Source organism: Fusarium tjaetaba, assembly GCF_013396195.1.
Source record: "Fusarium tjaetaba strain NRRL 66243 chromosome Unknown NRRL66243_c0000028, whole genome shotgun sequence".
In the NCBI taxonomy this organism is placed as follows: domain Eukaryota; kingdom Fungi; phylum Ascomycota; class Sordariomycetes; order Hypocreales; family Nectriaceae; genus Fusarium; species Fusarium tjaetaba.
Window position 1 is genome coordinate 1 of NW_023501224.1, and position 13,869 is coordinate 13,869.

General features: G+C 46.7%; 6 protein-coding genes across 6 annotated transcripts; 5 read left to right on the plus strand and 1 right to left on the minus strand.

The window, feature by feature from the left end:
- Positions 1–2,004: 2,004 nt before the first annotated feature.
- On the plus strand, positions 2,005–3,006 carry FTJAE_1475 (uncharacterized protein; the record flags this gene model as incomplete). Its single annotated transcript, XM_037347568.1, has 1 exon — positions 2,005–3,006. One exon carries the CDS (start codon positions 2,005–2,007, stop codon positions 3,004–3,006), a length of 1,002 nt encoding a protein of 333 aa, XP_037211327.1.
- A 530-nt stretch (positions 3,007–3,536) lies between these two features.
- Positions 3,537–4,628, minus strand: FTJAE_1476 (uncharacterized protein; the record flags this gene model as incomplete). Its single annotated transcript, XM_037347569.1, has 1 exon — positions 3,537–4,628. One exon carries the CDS (start codon positions 4,626–4,628, stop codon positions 3,537–3,539), a length of 1,092 nt encoding a protein of 363 aa, XP_037211328.1.
- Positions 4,629–6,778: 2,150 nt separating this feature from the next.
- Positions 6,779–7,876, plus strand: FTJAE_1477 (uncharacterized protein; the record flags this gene model as incomplete). The annotated part of the gene is made up of 1 exon (XM_037347570.1): positions 6,779–7,876. One exon carries the CDS (start codon positions 6,779–6,781, stop codon positions 7,874–7,876), a length of 1,098 nt encoding a protein of 365 aa, XP_037211329.1.
- A 949-nt stretch (positions 7,877–8,825) lies between these two features.
- On the plus strand, positions 8,826–9,506 carry FTJAE_1478 (uncharacterized protein; the record flags this gene model as incomplete). The annotated part of the gene is made up of 1 exon (XM_037347571.1): positions 8,826–9,506. The coding sequence occupies one exon, from the start codon at positions 8,826–8,828 to the stop codon at positions 9,504–9,506; it is 681 nt and encodes a 226-aa protein (XP_037211330.1).
- Positions 9,507–10,399: 893 nt separating this feature from the next.
- On the plus strand, positions 10,400–12,524 carry FTJAE_1479 (het-domain protein; the record flags this gene model as incomplete). The annotated part of the gene is made up of 2 exons (XM_037347572.1): positions 10,400–10,823; positions 10,870–12,524. The coding sequence occupies 2 exons, from the start codon at positions 10,400–10,402 to the stop codon at positions 12,522–12,524; spliced, it is 2,079 nt and encodes a 692-aa protein (XP_037211331.1).
- A 227-nt stretch (positions 12,525–12,751) lies between these two features.
- FTJAE_1480 (shikimate dehydrogenase) lies at positions 12,752–13,669 on the plus strand (the record flags this gene model as incomplete). The annotated part of the gene is made up of 1 exon (XM_037347574.1): positions 12,752–13,669. One exon carries the CDS (start codon positions 12,752–12,754, stop codon positions 13,667–13,669), a length of 918 nt encoding a protein of 305 aa, XP_037211332.1.
- Between the last annotated feature and the right edge of the window lie 200 nt (positions 13,670–13,869).

Sequence of the window (13,869 nt, forward strand, 5' to 3'; positions counted from 1 at the left end):
GATATTCCTTTTAGTATTAAAAGTATATAATATTATAATATTAAAAGTTTTATTATTATTTATATTAAAGGAAATGTTAAGGAATAATAATAAGATTAGTAAAGACTAGCTCTTTATTAAAGTAACTTATAGTATATAATAAAGGTAATATAATATAATATTACTAGACCGGCCGCTAGAGTTATAGACCTTTTTATATATACTGATCTGGCTGGTAAAATGTTACCTAACTGTATTTTAGCAAGCTTACTATTTGTTAGTTATAAGGCTTAGAAATAACCAATCTAGAAGGATTATATAGACGCTAGAAATCGCAGTAGTAATCTGTAAATCCTTTCTTTAGTAACTTTTAGTTTAAGACAAATCCGTTTAAGAAACGTTAATCCTAAAGCCTTAAGGGGAAGTTTAGTAGTAATTAGTTCTATTATTTTTAATACTAGTATTAACTTTAAGTAGATGCAGACAAATACATTTAATTCTCACGTTTAATATAATGAAATATAATTAACTCTTTAGCCTCTAACAGGATTGGGATATTGCTATAGTAGTTAAAATTAGTAGCGGTCCCTGTAGTTAGGGTAGCTTATTCTCTCTATACTACTGCCGCAATGAGGACAATAAGCAGTGGATATAGAGATATAGATTTTGTGATAAAGAGTGGTGTAGTGTATGAGAATGTGGAGGAATTTCTTAGCTTCTATGCTTATTTTAATGAGAAAACTGTGGAAGATATAGAGAGACATGTATAGTCTAGAAGGATCGGCATGGGTTTAGTAGGTAGTCAAGGTTCCACGATTCTAGGAAACACCAAGACTTACTGCCTATAGATATACTTTCCGTTGTTGATGTAGTAACAATGCTGGAACTCGGGGGAGCTTCCTGGCCCCCCCATATGAGGCGGTATGTTTTATTCAACGAAGAGTCTTTATCCGTGTATTATAAAGCATTCCAGGAAACAGGCGTTAATGAACAAAAGGCCCACGAGTCTAGTAAAATACACTAGGCAACAGATAGCCCAGCTCACTGTCAGTATAAGATTATGGAAATGGAAAACAAGTGGAAGACCTCAAGGCGAGAAGTTATCGAGCCCAAGGAGTATTCAGGCTCTAGCAAATACACAGCGTTGAGGCAAAGTGCAGGTTAGGCTAGCAAAGTGCTTGAACATTTGTCATCACCTGATCTTGGGTAACTGTATCGGCGGTTAGTATAGCGCGGGAACTGTATCGAGAAGGATGTTATTTTTGACTTGATGGACCTGATAGTGGCTGAGAGCTTATTCCGGCACAGAGAACTTAGTTGATTCTCACATTCCCGGCCTTGGTTATAGTCCCTTGAAAATTCTTATACGAAGAGACTATTGCTTTTGTAATCACCTTTCGATAATTCGAGTAGCTGTTTGGACATATAGCTGAGACTGGCATCAATATTGCTGTCTAAGGGGTCAAAATGTGCTGCTGACATAAATTGGGTACTGCCGCCGCCGCTTAGTTGGCATCACAGAAAGCCCAACTAACATACCCCTGCTTCGCTAGACACTCAGATCTGCCAGCTGCAGGAACCAAGAACTCCAGCATTTTCATCGAATTGAGCTGAAATTTACAGGATTGAAAAACGCAGTATAATATCATTATATATCATATAATCGAAAGGGATGCTAGTTATGAGCGATGCGGATCCAGTCTCACGAAAAGCGTTACAGATGGTCTACAGCTTAGAATTACGGGTGTGTTGGCCTGTTTTGAGGCCTGCTAGTTAGTGCCCAGACCAGTAAGATTTCACCCGGCAGGCTTAATCTACCAATTAGCATTAGTACACACAGCTGTGTTGTTTGGGCCTTCACTTGGGTAGAGTGAAGAGAAATGCGTTGTGAAAACGAGTTCAATACATCCAGTTTAATGTATATATCTTGTGGTAAAAGGCATTACTTTGCCTTTCCACATGCCTCGTCAGTATCCAGGAGCTACAGCGACATTTATATAAAGATCCAATCCAACAAGAGAAATCATGTGCGCCGACCGATCTTATTACAGGCCTCCCATGGGCCAGTGGCCTCAATCTCACCACCTAAACCTCGCCCTGCCATTGCGGGGCGCCAGAAGTTCCGGGGCGGGCGATTACCAAAGCTCTGCTACCAATCGGTACAGTGAAGCTGTCGGCCAGTGTGTCACACCCGGACCACCTGAATGGCAGGGTTCCTCAACTGGGGCCAATCCTCACTATCGAAGCTCATCTTGGTATCCTGCGCCTGCATACAATCACCTGCAACTGGACCTTCTGCAGCTCTCGACGGATTCGTTCAGGCGATGGGCACCTGGAGTAGAGTACAGCGCGCCACCGGATGACAGGTTACAGCCCCAGGAACGCTTCAGGACACCTCGCCGCTATCCAAGCGGGCGACAAGTGAAGCAAGAAGACGACGTTGACGATGACGAGTTTGTTTTTGTTTCCTATGCGCCTCGCACCAAGGCATTTTTTCACTTTGCTTGTCCCTTCTACGTCCATGACCCAGGAAAGCACCAGCAATGTCTCCTCACTGTCGGCTTGAAGTCAATTGAAGGTGTCATTGAGCACACCATGAAACACCATTCTCGGTCACCTTATTGTTCAAGATGTTATCGGAAGTTCAACTCACTGATTGATCGTGACGATCACGTTTTGAGCGGCAGATGCAAAAAGCGCTACCCAGACCCATCAGATGGGGTGAATGAAGACCAAAAGGCATTGATGATAAGAGCCAATGATCAGTACTTAAGTGAAGCGCGGCGCTGGAATCGAATGTGGTCAATCATCTTCCCGGCTACAGAGTGGCCTCGGTGTCCATATCTGGATCGAGGCTGTGGGCTGAAAACATCGATGGCCCGAGACTTTTGGGATCTATACGGCGTGCAACTTGTCTCGGAGACCCTTGAGCGCCAACGGCTACCCACGACTAACGAGACCAATGCTCATGGTGTACTCTATGAGCTAGGACTACGGGATCTCTTGAGCATGGTTATTCAAGAGTAAGACTATCAAGAGCATGTACAGATATCAGGTCATGGATTGAGAGTGTATCGAGGACGGAGTTTGTGTCTTGAAAAATTGTTAGATAGTACGGGGCATAGACAAAAGCTAGGGTTTCTCCAAGGGTATATTTCCTTGATGATGGGTACTTAGATCATAGGCTCTCACGACCAATGGCGGCTGAACAGACTCAATGAACAGCGGCAGACAATAAACACTTTCGTATCATACTGATCAACATTACGCTAACAAATCACCTTTATTACACCTTCTAGACATGAAAATACAGGAAACTAACCCCAGTACCCAAGAACAGAACTGATATTTTCCTCCGGGGCCTACAGACAGACAAATGGTTTTCCTCTAACAACAATTAAGAAAGACAATAATACAAAGGGGAAATAACAATGAAACTATCTTTTCCAGCTGCAGTCGGCCTCGCGGCTTACTTTGACTTGGTCTATAAGAATCTTCTGAAGTCATGATCCTCCCGAATTGGCAAAGGAAGATAGGCCACAATGGGCACTTCACAATCAGAAATGTGAGCTATCGTTCCCATATGCGTTCGAATAGTTGTGGTCTTCCGTTGCCGGCTCGAACGGAGCATTGGGATATCCATTATAAGAGGTAACAGAATATAAAGAGTCATGAACAGTAGAGTACTCAGTGGGAACAAAGGTGTTCCCGGAATTCGTATATGCTTCAGAACCTGGAACTGGACTTGGTGCACAGTATTCAGTAAACGTATTCGGCGTTACATAAACGCCCGCAGCGCTGGGCTGCCCAGCATTGTGATTAAAACCTTGCGTTTGTGATTGCAATGCCTGAGAAGTAAATGGCGGGTTGGAAGGCAGATAGCTTGGGGTATGGAAGCTTGGTATTGGTGCTGTGTGTACATTATTCGGCTGTGCTTGTGGGGGTACGGAAGAGCTGCTTCGGGGTTGCGGCGAAGTTTTGTAGATTCTATCCGTAGCTTGTCTAATAATCGACTGGGCTCGCTCTTGCCCAAGTCCTTGTTTAGATTGAAGCTCATCGCGAAGTATCGACTCCACCTGTAGACGAGGTACGCTGATTTCAACGTGGGGAGATCGTGGCCGGTCTTTTCCTGGAAATAACCTGTCCCAGATGATATACCACCTTTCCATTTCACTTTCTCGCTTGTGTAGCTCAAGTTCTGATTTCAGGGCTTTGAGCTCCTTGGGTATTGTAACACCAGATCGTTCGATATCGGTTTCGTGACATTGGGGTTCCGATGTCGAATGGATGCGGAGCCTATATGCAGCACCCATACCACGAAACAGATCGCGGCACCTCGCACAATAGAGTACGGCATCCTCTTCTCGTACTGTTGCATCATGTTTTATCTTGACCTCGCGTATATGGTGCTGGCGTTTGATGTGCTGCATGACATCCGATAGCCGGCTTAATCGGTAGCCCCTGCACTCTGGGTATTGGTGGGGGTTCAGCTTGGAGAATGGGCATTCAAAGGATAATGTTGACAGCCTTGCTAAAGGGTATTTCGGGCCGTCATCAACTCCGTCGTTCTGATCCTGGCGGCGGCGCTTGTTAGCACAGCGGCCGCCTTGGCCTGCGCCTTGGTGGGGCTCACAGTTCCCCAGGTTCATCTTGGGGACAATTTCTGGGGTAGCACATATGGACTCAAGGATGGTGCTTCAACTAAAATGATAAGGAAAACGAGTGATAAAGTCCAAGTCTTGACCGTTGAGAAACAGGTGGGATCGGCTCCTGGTGCACTTAAGACCGGTTTCAGTCAAGTGTAGGAGCCGCAAGTCCACAGCAAGGGGAAACATTACAAGGCAGAGCATGCTTGAGGCCCTGTTTTAACAGCTAGCTAAGTTGTCCATTCTTTGGGCAGTTATTGAGTCGGGTATCAAGGGTTTGGGTCACTTTGGGCCTTTTCCTCATGGCTGGATTCTAAATGCATTTAGCTGCATGTTCCAACACAGTTGCGAACGAGAAATTAAACGCTCTTCTGGTAGGAGATAATCAGATTGGATTTAAGGCCCCCCTTGAATATTGATTGGTGATAAAGCCTCTAAAAGTTAGCTTCCGCCTTGCTCTGTCAGGGCCAGCACAGACCCCACTCTAAGCAGCTGCAGTTGACAACGCAGCGCTGCTGGCCACGTCGATTCCAAAGCGAGGGCCTCTGGGCCTCCGTCAGGCCTCGTCCACAATTGTGTAGTCCTAGAAAAACACTCTCAATTACGGTTTGTTTATTTTCGATATGATGAATTTGTTTTAGCGAGGCTGCAGTACACTTCGTAAATGTCATTCGAGGTAACTTAGCATCAGCTGCGCCCCCGCATCTTGCCATTTGCTGTTCCAACTAAGGTGTCTTCTGAGTGAAGACTTAATGTTTGCAGCATTTAGCTAATTGATCAAACTTAATGTACACAATCGTGTATGGAGGGAGGAGGGACCAACAGTGAGAAAAACGACACAATTGCGGACAGTGTTGGGTTCATATATACTACATCATTTATGCCATTTCCAGATTTCAAAGAGCTGTATGTGACCTCAATGATAACCATGCCAACATAATGACTCTTCCCTCTCCGGCCAAAAGGTTTGACTCGATCGCCGATCGTCGATACGTACCGTATGCTAACAAAGCTGTTCCTGCAGCCCCTCGCCCCAATCATGTACCGTCAAGGAGTATAATGACCGCATCCAAGACTGGTTACTCGATCCAGGTCTAGATATTCAGGGTAGGCTGATAGGCCAACTCAGTGGGCAGCCCCAGCCTGCAAAAGAAGCGCCAGCGAACCCACAACCCAAGGCGCACCTTTAGGTGGCCGCCCTTTCCCAGTCTAATTTCAGCTACTGCACGCGCCTTGCAGTTGTTTTATTGTTCTCCGCCAGCGGACTGTGGCTGGGGATTCATGGTGCTAATAAAGGCGGAGAGATTTTTGTTGATGAAACAGTGAATGGGCTTTGTGCTTACTGACGAGTCGGTTTACCTGATCACCTCAACCCATGTATAGAGTACAAAAAAAATGGAAAAGCTGGCGCTCATGCATTTGGCTTGTTTGCTCTACCGTATTTCTCCCCGCACTCTTACCGACTGCCAGCACATCGTCCGCAATTGTGTGACATACCGCCCCGTGCTCTCACACTAGGGACCTAGATCACCCTGCCGCCTGCCAATGAAGCAAGGCGAGCTTGACCAATCATCCCGAGCAGAATGGTGAGATGATAGGACTCCAATTCAAACCAACATGTACCCAATTAGGAAGAGTGACATTCATTTTCTATTCTTACACCTCGCAAAAGCATGTAGCATTCGTATGACCTGGTCTTACAGCCCCCGGGGCGGACTGCCTTGCACAGTCTGCACTTATACTTCTTACTTCGCCTTGAGGCTCAAATAATTTCTCTGTCAATACTTCGAACTTCCATACGTTTCCAAAGGTTCACGTATTTCAGCTTATAGCGCAAGTAGCCTAACCCTTGTATTTGTAGCCTGGCTGACGATAAAGCGAATAGCATACAGCACAAATCCTTCTAAACGAATGGTTTTCAAACAATAATGCAGGTCACATCTTTGAATGGGAACGCAGAGAATTATGCGACACGTCCAAAGTCAAGGTCGCAATTCAATAGGAGCGCCTCACAATGCTCTTACGGAAGGCCTCTATCACCAGCGCCGCCAAGGCCAGGAAGCCCTGACATTTACTGCCAAACACCCAGTAGGTTTCTTTCGATGTACAAAAAATACAATGCTGATGCGATTCAAGCTGTATCACTAAATAGGATGGTCCTCCCGGGAGGCAAAGTCTTTCATCGGCCAGATACTCCAGCTCCGATTGCACGAAAGCCAACAGTTAGGAGTGGATTGTCCTTGGATGCTCTCCGACTTCCTTTAAACATATCTAGCAATCAATATCCGAAAGAAGAAGAGAGCCTGAGCCCGCAGTTCCCATCCCGAAGCTCAACCCCGAGTAAAAGGAGACGTACTGCTGGATTCGGCGATGAGCTTTGCGACCTGGATGAAGATGGGGACCAGACCCCCAACGACAACATCAAGAGATTCGCTTGCCCATACTTCCGAAAGGATCCAGAGCGCCATATCGAATGCATCAACCTCAAGATGGTCCGCATCTCCGACGTGAAGCAGCATCTAAAGAGACGACATACGGCACCCTATCCGTGCCCGAGATGTTCCGAGGGATTCATGTCTCTGGATATGCAACGGGAACACATCCTGCAACAGAATTGCTCGGAGGGATCTGGAACGAACTGGTATAATGTTTCGTTGACGTCGCAAAAAGAGCTGCAGGCTCGCTTTAGGAAGAGTCTTTCCGCGGAGGCACAGTGGTATGGGATATGGACTATTCTGTTCGGAAAGCGCCGACCTATGCCGAACCCACATCTTGATGGCGTTGTTAAAGAGGTTATTGGGATTCTTCGCGGTATCTGGCTGGATGAAGGTCGACAGTTGATTTCTGAGTTCGTGCAGGCGAGTGACCAGTCGCCCGACTACACTGACGAATTGTACAAACTCCTTACACGACTTCTTGACGAAGTTGAGGCTCGCTTCGAACAAAAGCCTTCCGAGAAGGTCTCCGGTATAACATCAGCTATTTCCGAACTGAGGCCCGAGGAGGCTGGTGGAGTGCAGTTGGATACCTTTTCCAATTACATTACGGAAGGACCCGACAGCCAACCCTTCGTTGCGCCCTACGACACCGCAATCTTGCCATTCGATTTCTCAGCCGCACAGTCAGAAGTCTCAGAACTGTCATACCAAACATCAGAGTTCGGCTTTCCTGGAGCGCAGCTTTTCCAAACTCAGTTTCCTTATACTGATAATCCAGTACCAGATTTCGACTTTGGGGATTACAATCAGTAGCAAGACGTTCCTACAGGTGGAGCTATGCTGTGATATCTAAACAGATTTTCACTTAGTTAAATGTATCACTATGTAGACTTCCGGAGCTGGTGCAACAGTCTCGTAGATTTATATTCTTGCTTGCGACACAAGATCTATACGCGGTGGTACGTTTTGCAGTAGATCGGAGCCAATCCAGTGAAGAGACCCACGCCCAAACTGAGGATATACTTCCCCATGGCCAAATTAAAAACAACTCTCTTTGAAGGTACATAAGGGCCATGTTCTCTGTAATGTCAATTGAAGTGTAATTAGAGATGGAATACTCGTAGTACGTGTTTACTGCTGCATGGACGAGTTGTATCCGGGTAAGATTTGCCTGCTAAGTTCATAGAGCTCTAAAATACCTTTGAGGCGTTGTCTGGTATGCGAAGCCACGGTAATGAAGGAATTAAGTTCAGAAATTAATGAGAATGTGGCTGGCTGACCGGTGTTGATTTGCCGTTCTTGTCTCTTGTGAAACATCAGAGCCGCCTGGCAACGGCTCAAATAAGCAAGGCTTTAAGCCTCAAAACTTCGTTCCAGCAACTTAAAACCAATCACCCCATTGCTTGTATGATATGGAAGCTGTATCACATAGCGTGGCGCAGACTCCAAGTTCAGGTTGGTCGAGGCCTGGAATCAATGGCCCTCAGCTGATGCGCCTCGAGTACGTGACAAGACCAAATCGGGGCAAGAATCCTTTGTAGGACTGAGACATAAGCAAAAAGAAACCAGATGCTATCAAACGAGCCTTCCTACGCAGACGGAAGCCGAAGAAGTTCAAAAAGCTATAAAGTCGCCTGAGTCACCTCATCGTCAGTCACCATCAGCAGCTTCTCTTTTCCCTATTCAGACCTCTTCCTTCAGCATACGATTATCCCACCATACCGCACTTAGTCTTACCCCTTGATACCTCACTCTCACAATCATGGGTTTCTTTGATAACATCTGGGACGGCGTCAAGTCGGCAGGTCAGTGGGCCATCGACCACGCGGCCGATATCACTCCTGTCATCGGGGCTGTTGGCGAAGCAGCAGCAAGCTTTAGCCTTCTGCAGGATAGCAACCCTAGCTTTGCGGCCAATGCTAGTCCTGGAAGCCAGCCCAATGACACGCGCTCACAACAGTTGGCCAAATATCATCAGAAATTTGCCTACGTCAGTAATCGACTAGCTGCCAACGCAAAAGCGGGAGTCAAGCCCCCCTCCAAGACGACTGGCAGGACCACCACCCTCGACGACGTGCTTGTAGGTCTCTGGACAGACCCTAAGGGCCTATCATCCGACGGGAACCCTTCTGTATCGATGTATAAAGACCTTTCGGCCTTTATGGGAACTATGAACATCCCGTTTTCCTGGCAGGACAACTCTGGACTTGTTCACGATACTGTCAACGAGATTGGTCAGGTGTTGTTTGCAAAGACTGGACCCCAGGACCTCGCAGAGCTTGCTAAGAGTGGCGATCCTTTTGGCAAAGTCAACACAGAAGTTTTAACTCAAGATGGTCTCGTTCAGGCCTGCCATGTCTACTACCCGATCCCAATGGGGAAAGATGGGAAGCATTATTCGCTGCATAGTGCTATCCATCTCAGCTACACCACGAATGCATGAGCTCCTCTTGGCTACCAAAGGGTTTCAAGTCTTAGTCCTCCCAATAGAGAAACAGTATAAGCCACGCAGCATGGGTGTGTAGAGGAGATACTCTGGGAAAGTGCTGTGACTTTCAGTTTTTGAATTCTGGTTGAGGTTTGGGTTGATACGATGGGCTTAACCATTGTTATACTTAGTACCCTGCACCTAAATCCATATTGATACATAGGGTTAAATAGAATTTATTTCGCTTGAGATTGTCCATTGAAGGCTTTGGACTGCGCATTGGAGGCCTTGCTCAACATCATCCAGTGACCCTTGGGAATGCTTTCCTGATTGGTGTCCCCTTCTGTCATCGAAATGTCCAGGTTCTGGGCAAAAGAAAGAGATTAGCGAGCGGTTACATCTGTTTTGGAGTAACTGCCCAGGAACACCGCCGGCAAGTAAAATTGCTAGACTAGGTAGGTCCACAGTCAGGTTAACGATACGAGCTGCACTCTTATAAGCGACTGAATGTAGTCAACGGCTAAACCGGCAGATAAAATCACTACCGCCTATACCGTAGACTAATGTTATCCACTTCGGTAATGCCGAGAGCCAAAGCTGACTAGCTAATATGATTGAGGCATATAAACCCATGTCAGTGAACAAACTAGCCGCCGTGATGGGCCTTAACTATTGACGATCAAATCCTACTGGCTCATTGTTACATGGTTCTATGCAAGACCAACACAAAGTATGCAGATAATTCGCATCTGAAACTTTCTCGTTCCTAACTGCTTGAGTCACCCTCTACTCAAGTTCCTATCCTTTTAGTCCTGGGTTTGAGCAAACTTACGCCATTTAAATAGCTGATTTCTGCCCTGGTTAGCTGTCTTAGGGTACTGACGTCCGTCTCCCTCTCTGTTCTCGAAATGGATGATCTACTTCTCCGAGGCCATAGCTGCCTGCACTGCCAGAAGCTCAAGCTCTGCGAAGCACCAGAAGAAATCTTCATAGATACAAACTTGGACTTGATTAAGTACTCCAGGTCCTCCCCTTCTCAAATAAGATTCACTGGTGTACATCTCGACGATCTACAAGAAGGTACGCGCAATGGCTGCAGCCTGGGGAAGTATCTCTCTTTACAGCTTCAAAAGGGATACCCAGAAAAGTTAAGCCCGCATGATTTGAAACTATACACTGACGGTTGGCGTTTCCATGGTCTGATACCACTGGAGAAGACCCTCCCAAGTGACCGAAAGGTTGAATTCCCAATGGAAGACCAATATGTTCATGCTCCAGCACATAAGGGAAAGTATGGAGAGTTCCTGTCTTACAAAATCACGACGGATGAAGGTGAGTTAGTCTGTCAAGTTATAAATTATTTCACTGACTAATCTAGATGTTGAATGGACTGGAAAACAAAATCTTTTGACTCGAAAGCCGATAATTCACGATCCCCTATCAGATACGACGGCGGCCGCTATTCGCGAGTGGAAGGATAGATGCGACTTCAGACAATCCGAGACCCATACAATCTGCTCCCGTCCAAGCCCAAAATTCCTCCCAACTCGACTCCTCGAGATTATCAGAGCGGATGAGGACCAGAAGCCTGTTGTGAGGCTTGTTGATGGAAAGCCGCTAAGCGAAGACATCGAATACACAGCTCTGAGTTATTGCTGGGGAGGGGAGTTGAAGAACTCTCTGAAAGAAAGCAATAAAGCCTCATACCGGACCGAAATACCTTGGGATGACATTTCCAAAACGATTCAAGATGCTATTGTGACATCACACAAGCTTAAGATCGGTTTCATCTGGGTAGATTCACTCTGCATCATTCAAGACAGCAAACGAGCCGATAAAGAAATTGAGATTGGCCAAATGACAGAGGTCTATACCCATGCTGCGTTAACTATTGCTGCCAGAAGATCTTCGGATGCTCATACCGGCTTCCTTCACCCAAGATCAGTTCCCTCTGGAACGACCATCGTGGATTTCCGTGGCGACGATGGTAAAACAAGGCATTGCACATTGACGTTTGAGGAAGCAGCCAAAGCTGAAGACGAAACTTTCTTGGACACGCGAGGCTGGACACTGCAGGAATACCTACTGTCTCGCCGACTGTTAATCATCGGATCATGGACAACTACGTGGTCTTGTCGCAAAGAGCGCAAGGGCAACAGTGATGGATGGAGGTTGGATAGACAACAAGGTGACCCGTTCCAATATGATTCAACCTGGAGTTCGAATCGCAACACAGTACTTGAAGGAACGCAGCGTCTCGATGCTATTGCTTTTTTTGGTACTCATCCCAACTGCGACTATCCAAGGCCTGCAGACCATCTCATTAAGTGGGAGTGGGATGGGCTGGTTCAGCTATACACCGGACGAAACCTCACAAACAAGACTGACAGGATCCTCGCCATATCAGGCCTGGCCCAGATTTTCAGCCCCATGCGTGGAGGAGAATATGCCGCTGGGTTATGGGTGAAAGACATGCCTGAGACGCTTCTTTGGGAAAACCGTTCTAAAGCTTTACATCCAAGACCAAACTACCAAGGACCATCCTGGTCTTGGACAGCTATTAACGGCAGTATTACATGGGGAGCTGGCCTTGGAAAAGATGTTTTATCAGTGGACTCTATTGAATGTGAGCTCGATCAGCCAGGAGCTCCCTTTGGGTCTGTCAAACGCGGTGTTCTTCGTGCCACGGGGCCTGCCTTGGACCTCGAGTGGAAATGTAGCAGGAGTACATCCGATTGGAAGAATCCCGGAAGACACCATCTGAGGTACTTGACGGCCGATAGGGGGTATATCAACGCTCATATCGAGTTTCGACCCGATGCAGAAGAGCCTGATTCGGACTGGGCTCCTGTAACATTACTTGCTGTCAAGGTTCACGACTGCACTACGGGGATAGTCTTGAGAAAGCAGAACGGCAATGAATTCTCAAGATTGGGTTTCTTCGATGCACGGCTTCCGGGGGATCAATGTCACATATACTGCCAATTGCCTCTGGTCAGAGACTGGAGTAGCAGAACTTTTACTATTGTATAGTTGAGGGCTTTCTTCGTGTAACGAGCATACGTACAGTCTGGCTTCGGTATCAGAGCTGTAGTGGAGTAGTGAGGGGTTAGTCGGGCGGAGACGTTGCTCTCCAAAGCGGCAGAAGAATACTCCGCGCCTAAAATCTGGGGAACACCGTGACATAGATAAACTACAATGAAGATCAGTATAACGAAAGAAACAATCAGATTCAATCTTACAAGAGAAATATGAACAAAATGTCTTCAGAAGATCAAGAGCAACGTACCTTACATCTGGTTGGCATTGGAGTTGGCCACTCGATCGCTCCGCCAATGCACAACCATATTGCTCAATCCCTCGGTCTCCCATGGACATTCTACGCTACAGAATGCGTCACCCTTGACGACTTGATGGACCTTGCGCGAAAAGACACCACAGCCGGTCTAGTCGTGACAATGCCCTACAAGAACGCCATCATCCCCCGTCTCGATGCACTAGACGACCTTGCTGCCACCATCGGTGCTTGCAACAACGTCTACCGAGACTGGGAAAATCCCAAGAAGTTGCGTGGAACGAACACTGATTGGCGCGGTATCAAGGGTTGCCTTCTTGAGAAGGGTGATCAAGCGGGTGTACCTGTTCTCAACAAACCAGCTTTGATCGTTGGTGCTGGCGGAGCCAGTCGGGCAGCTGTTTATGCGCTCAGCACATACTTCCAATCTTCAATCATCTACGTGTTGAACCGCGATGAGCAAGAAGTCATAGATCTCATGCGAGACTCTCAAAAACTTTCCCCTGTACCGACCATCATTCATGTCAAAGAGGGACAATCCCAGCAACTCGAGACACCATACTACGTTGTCGGCACTGTGCCTGACTTTGAACCCCAAACACCAGATGAGCTTGCCGTCAGAGCCAACTTGGAGGAGTTTCTGTCTCGTCCTGAGAAGGGAGTTTTGCTTGATATGTGCTTCAAGCCAAGACGGACGAGAATGATCAAATTGGCGGAGCAGAAGGGTTGGCCTACGGTGGAGGGAACGCATATTATTGGGTATCAGATTGAAGAGCAGTGGAGGCTTTGGGCTGGTGAGGAGAGGGTTAAGAAACTTGATAGGGAGGGAGCGTGGAAGGTTCTTATTGACTCGGCTGAGAAGAGTCCTGGCATTAACTTTTAGATGTTGTATAGAAATTGATGGAAACTATTCTCAGTAATGGCGAGCATTGATGACGCAGTGCGCTAAGATGCCACGAAACAGACTCGTTTTGATCAGGCCTGAGAATCATCAGTCAAGTCTAATAGCCCAAAGGAACACGCTCATGAACGAAGTTTTCGTCACGGCTTCACAGATTACCAAGTAGTTTTCTTTTAACAAAT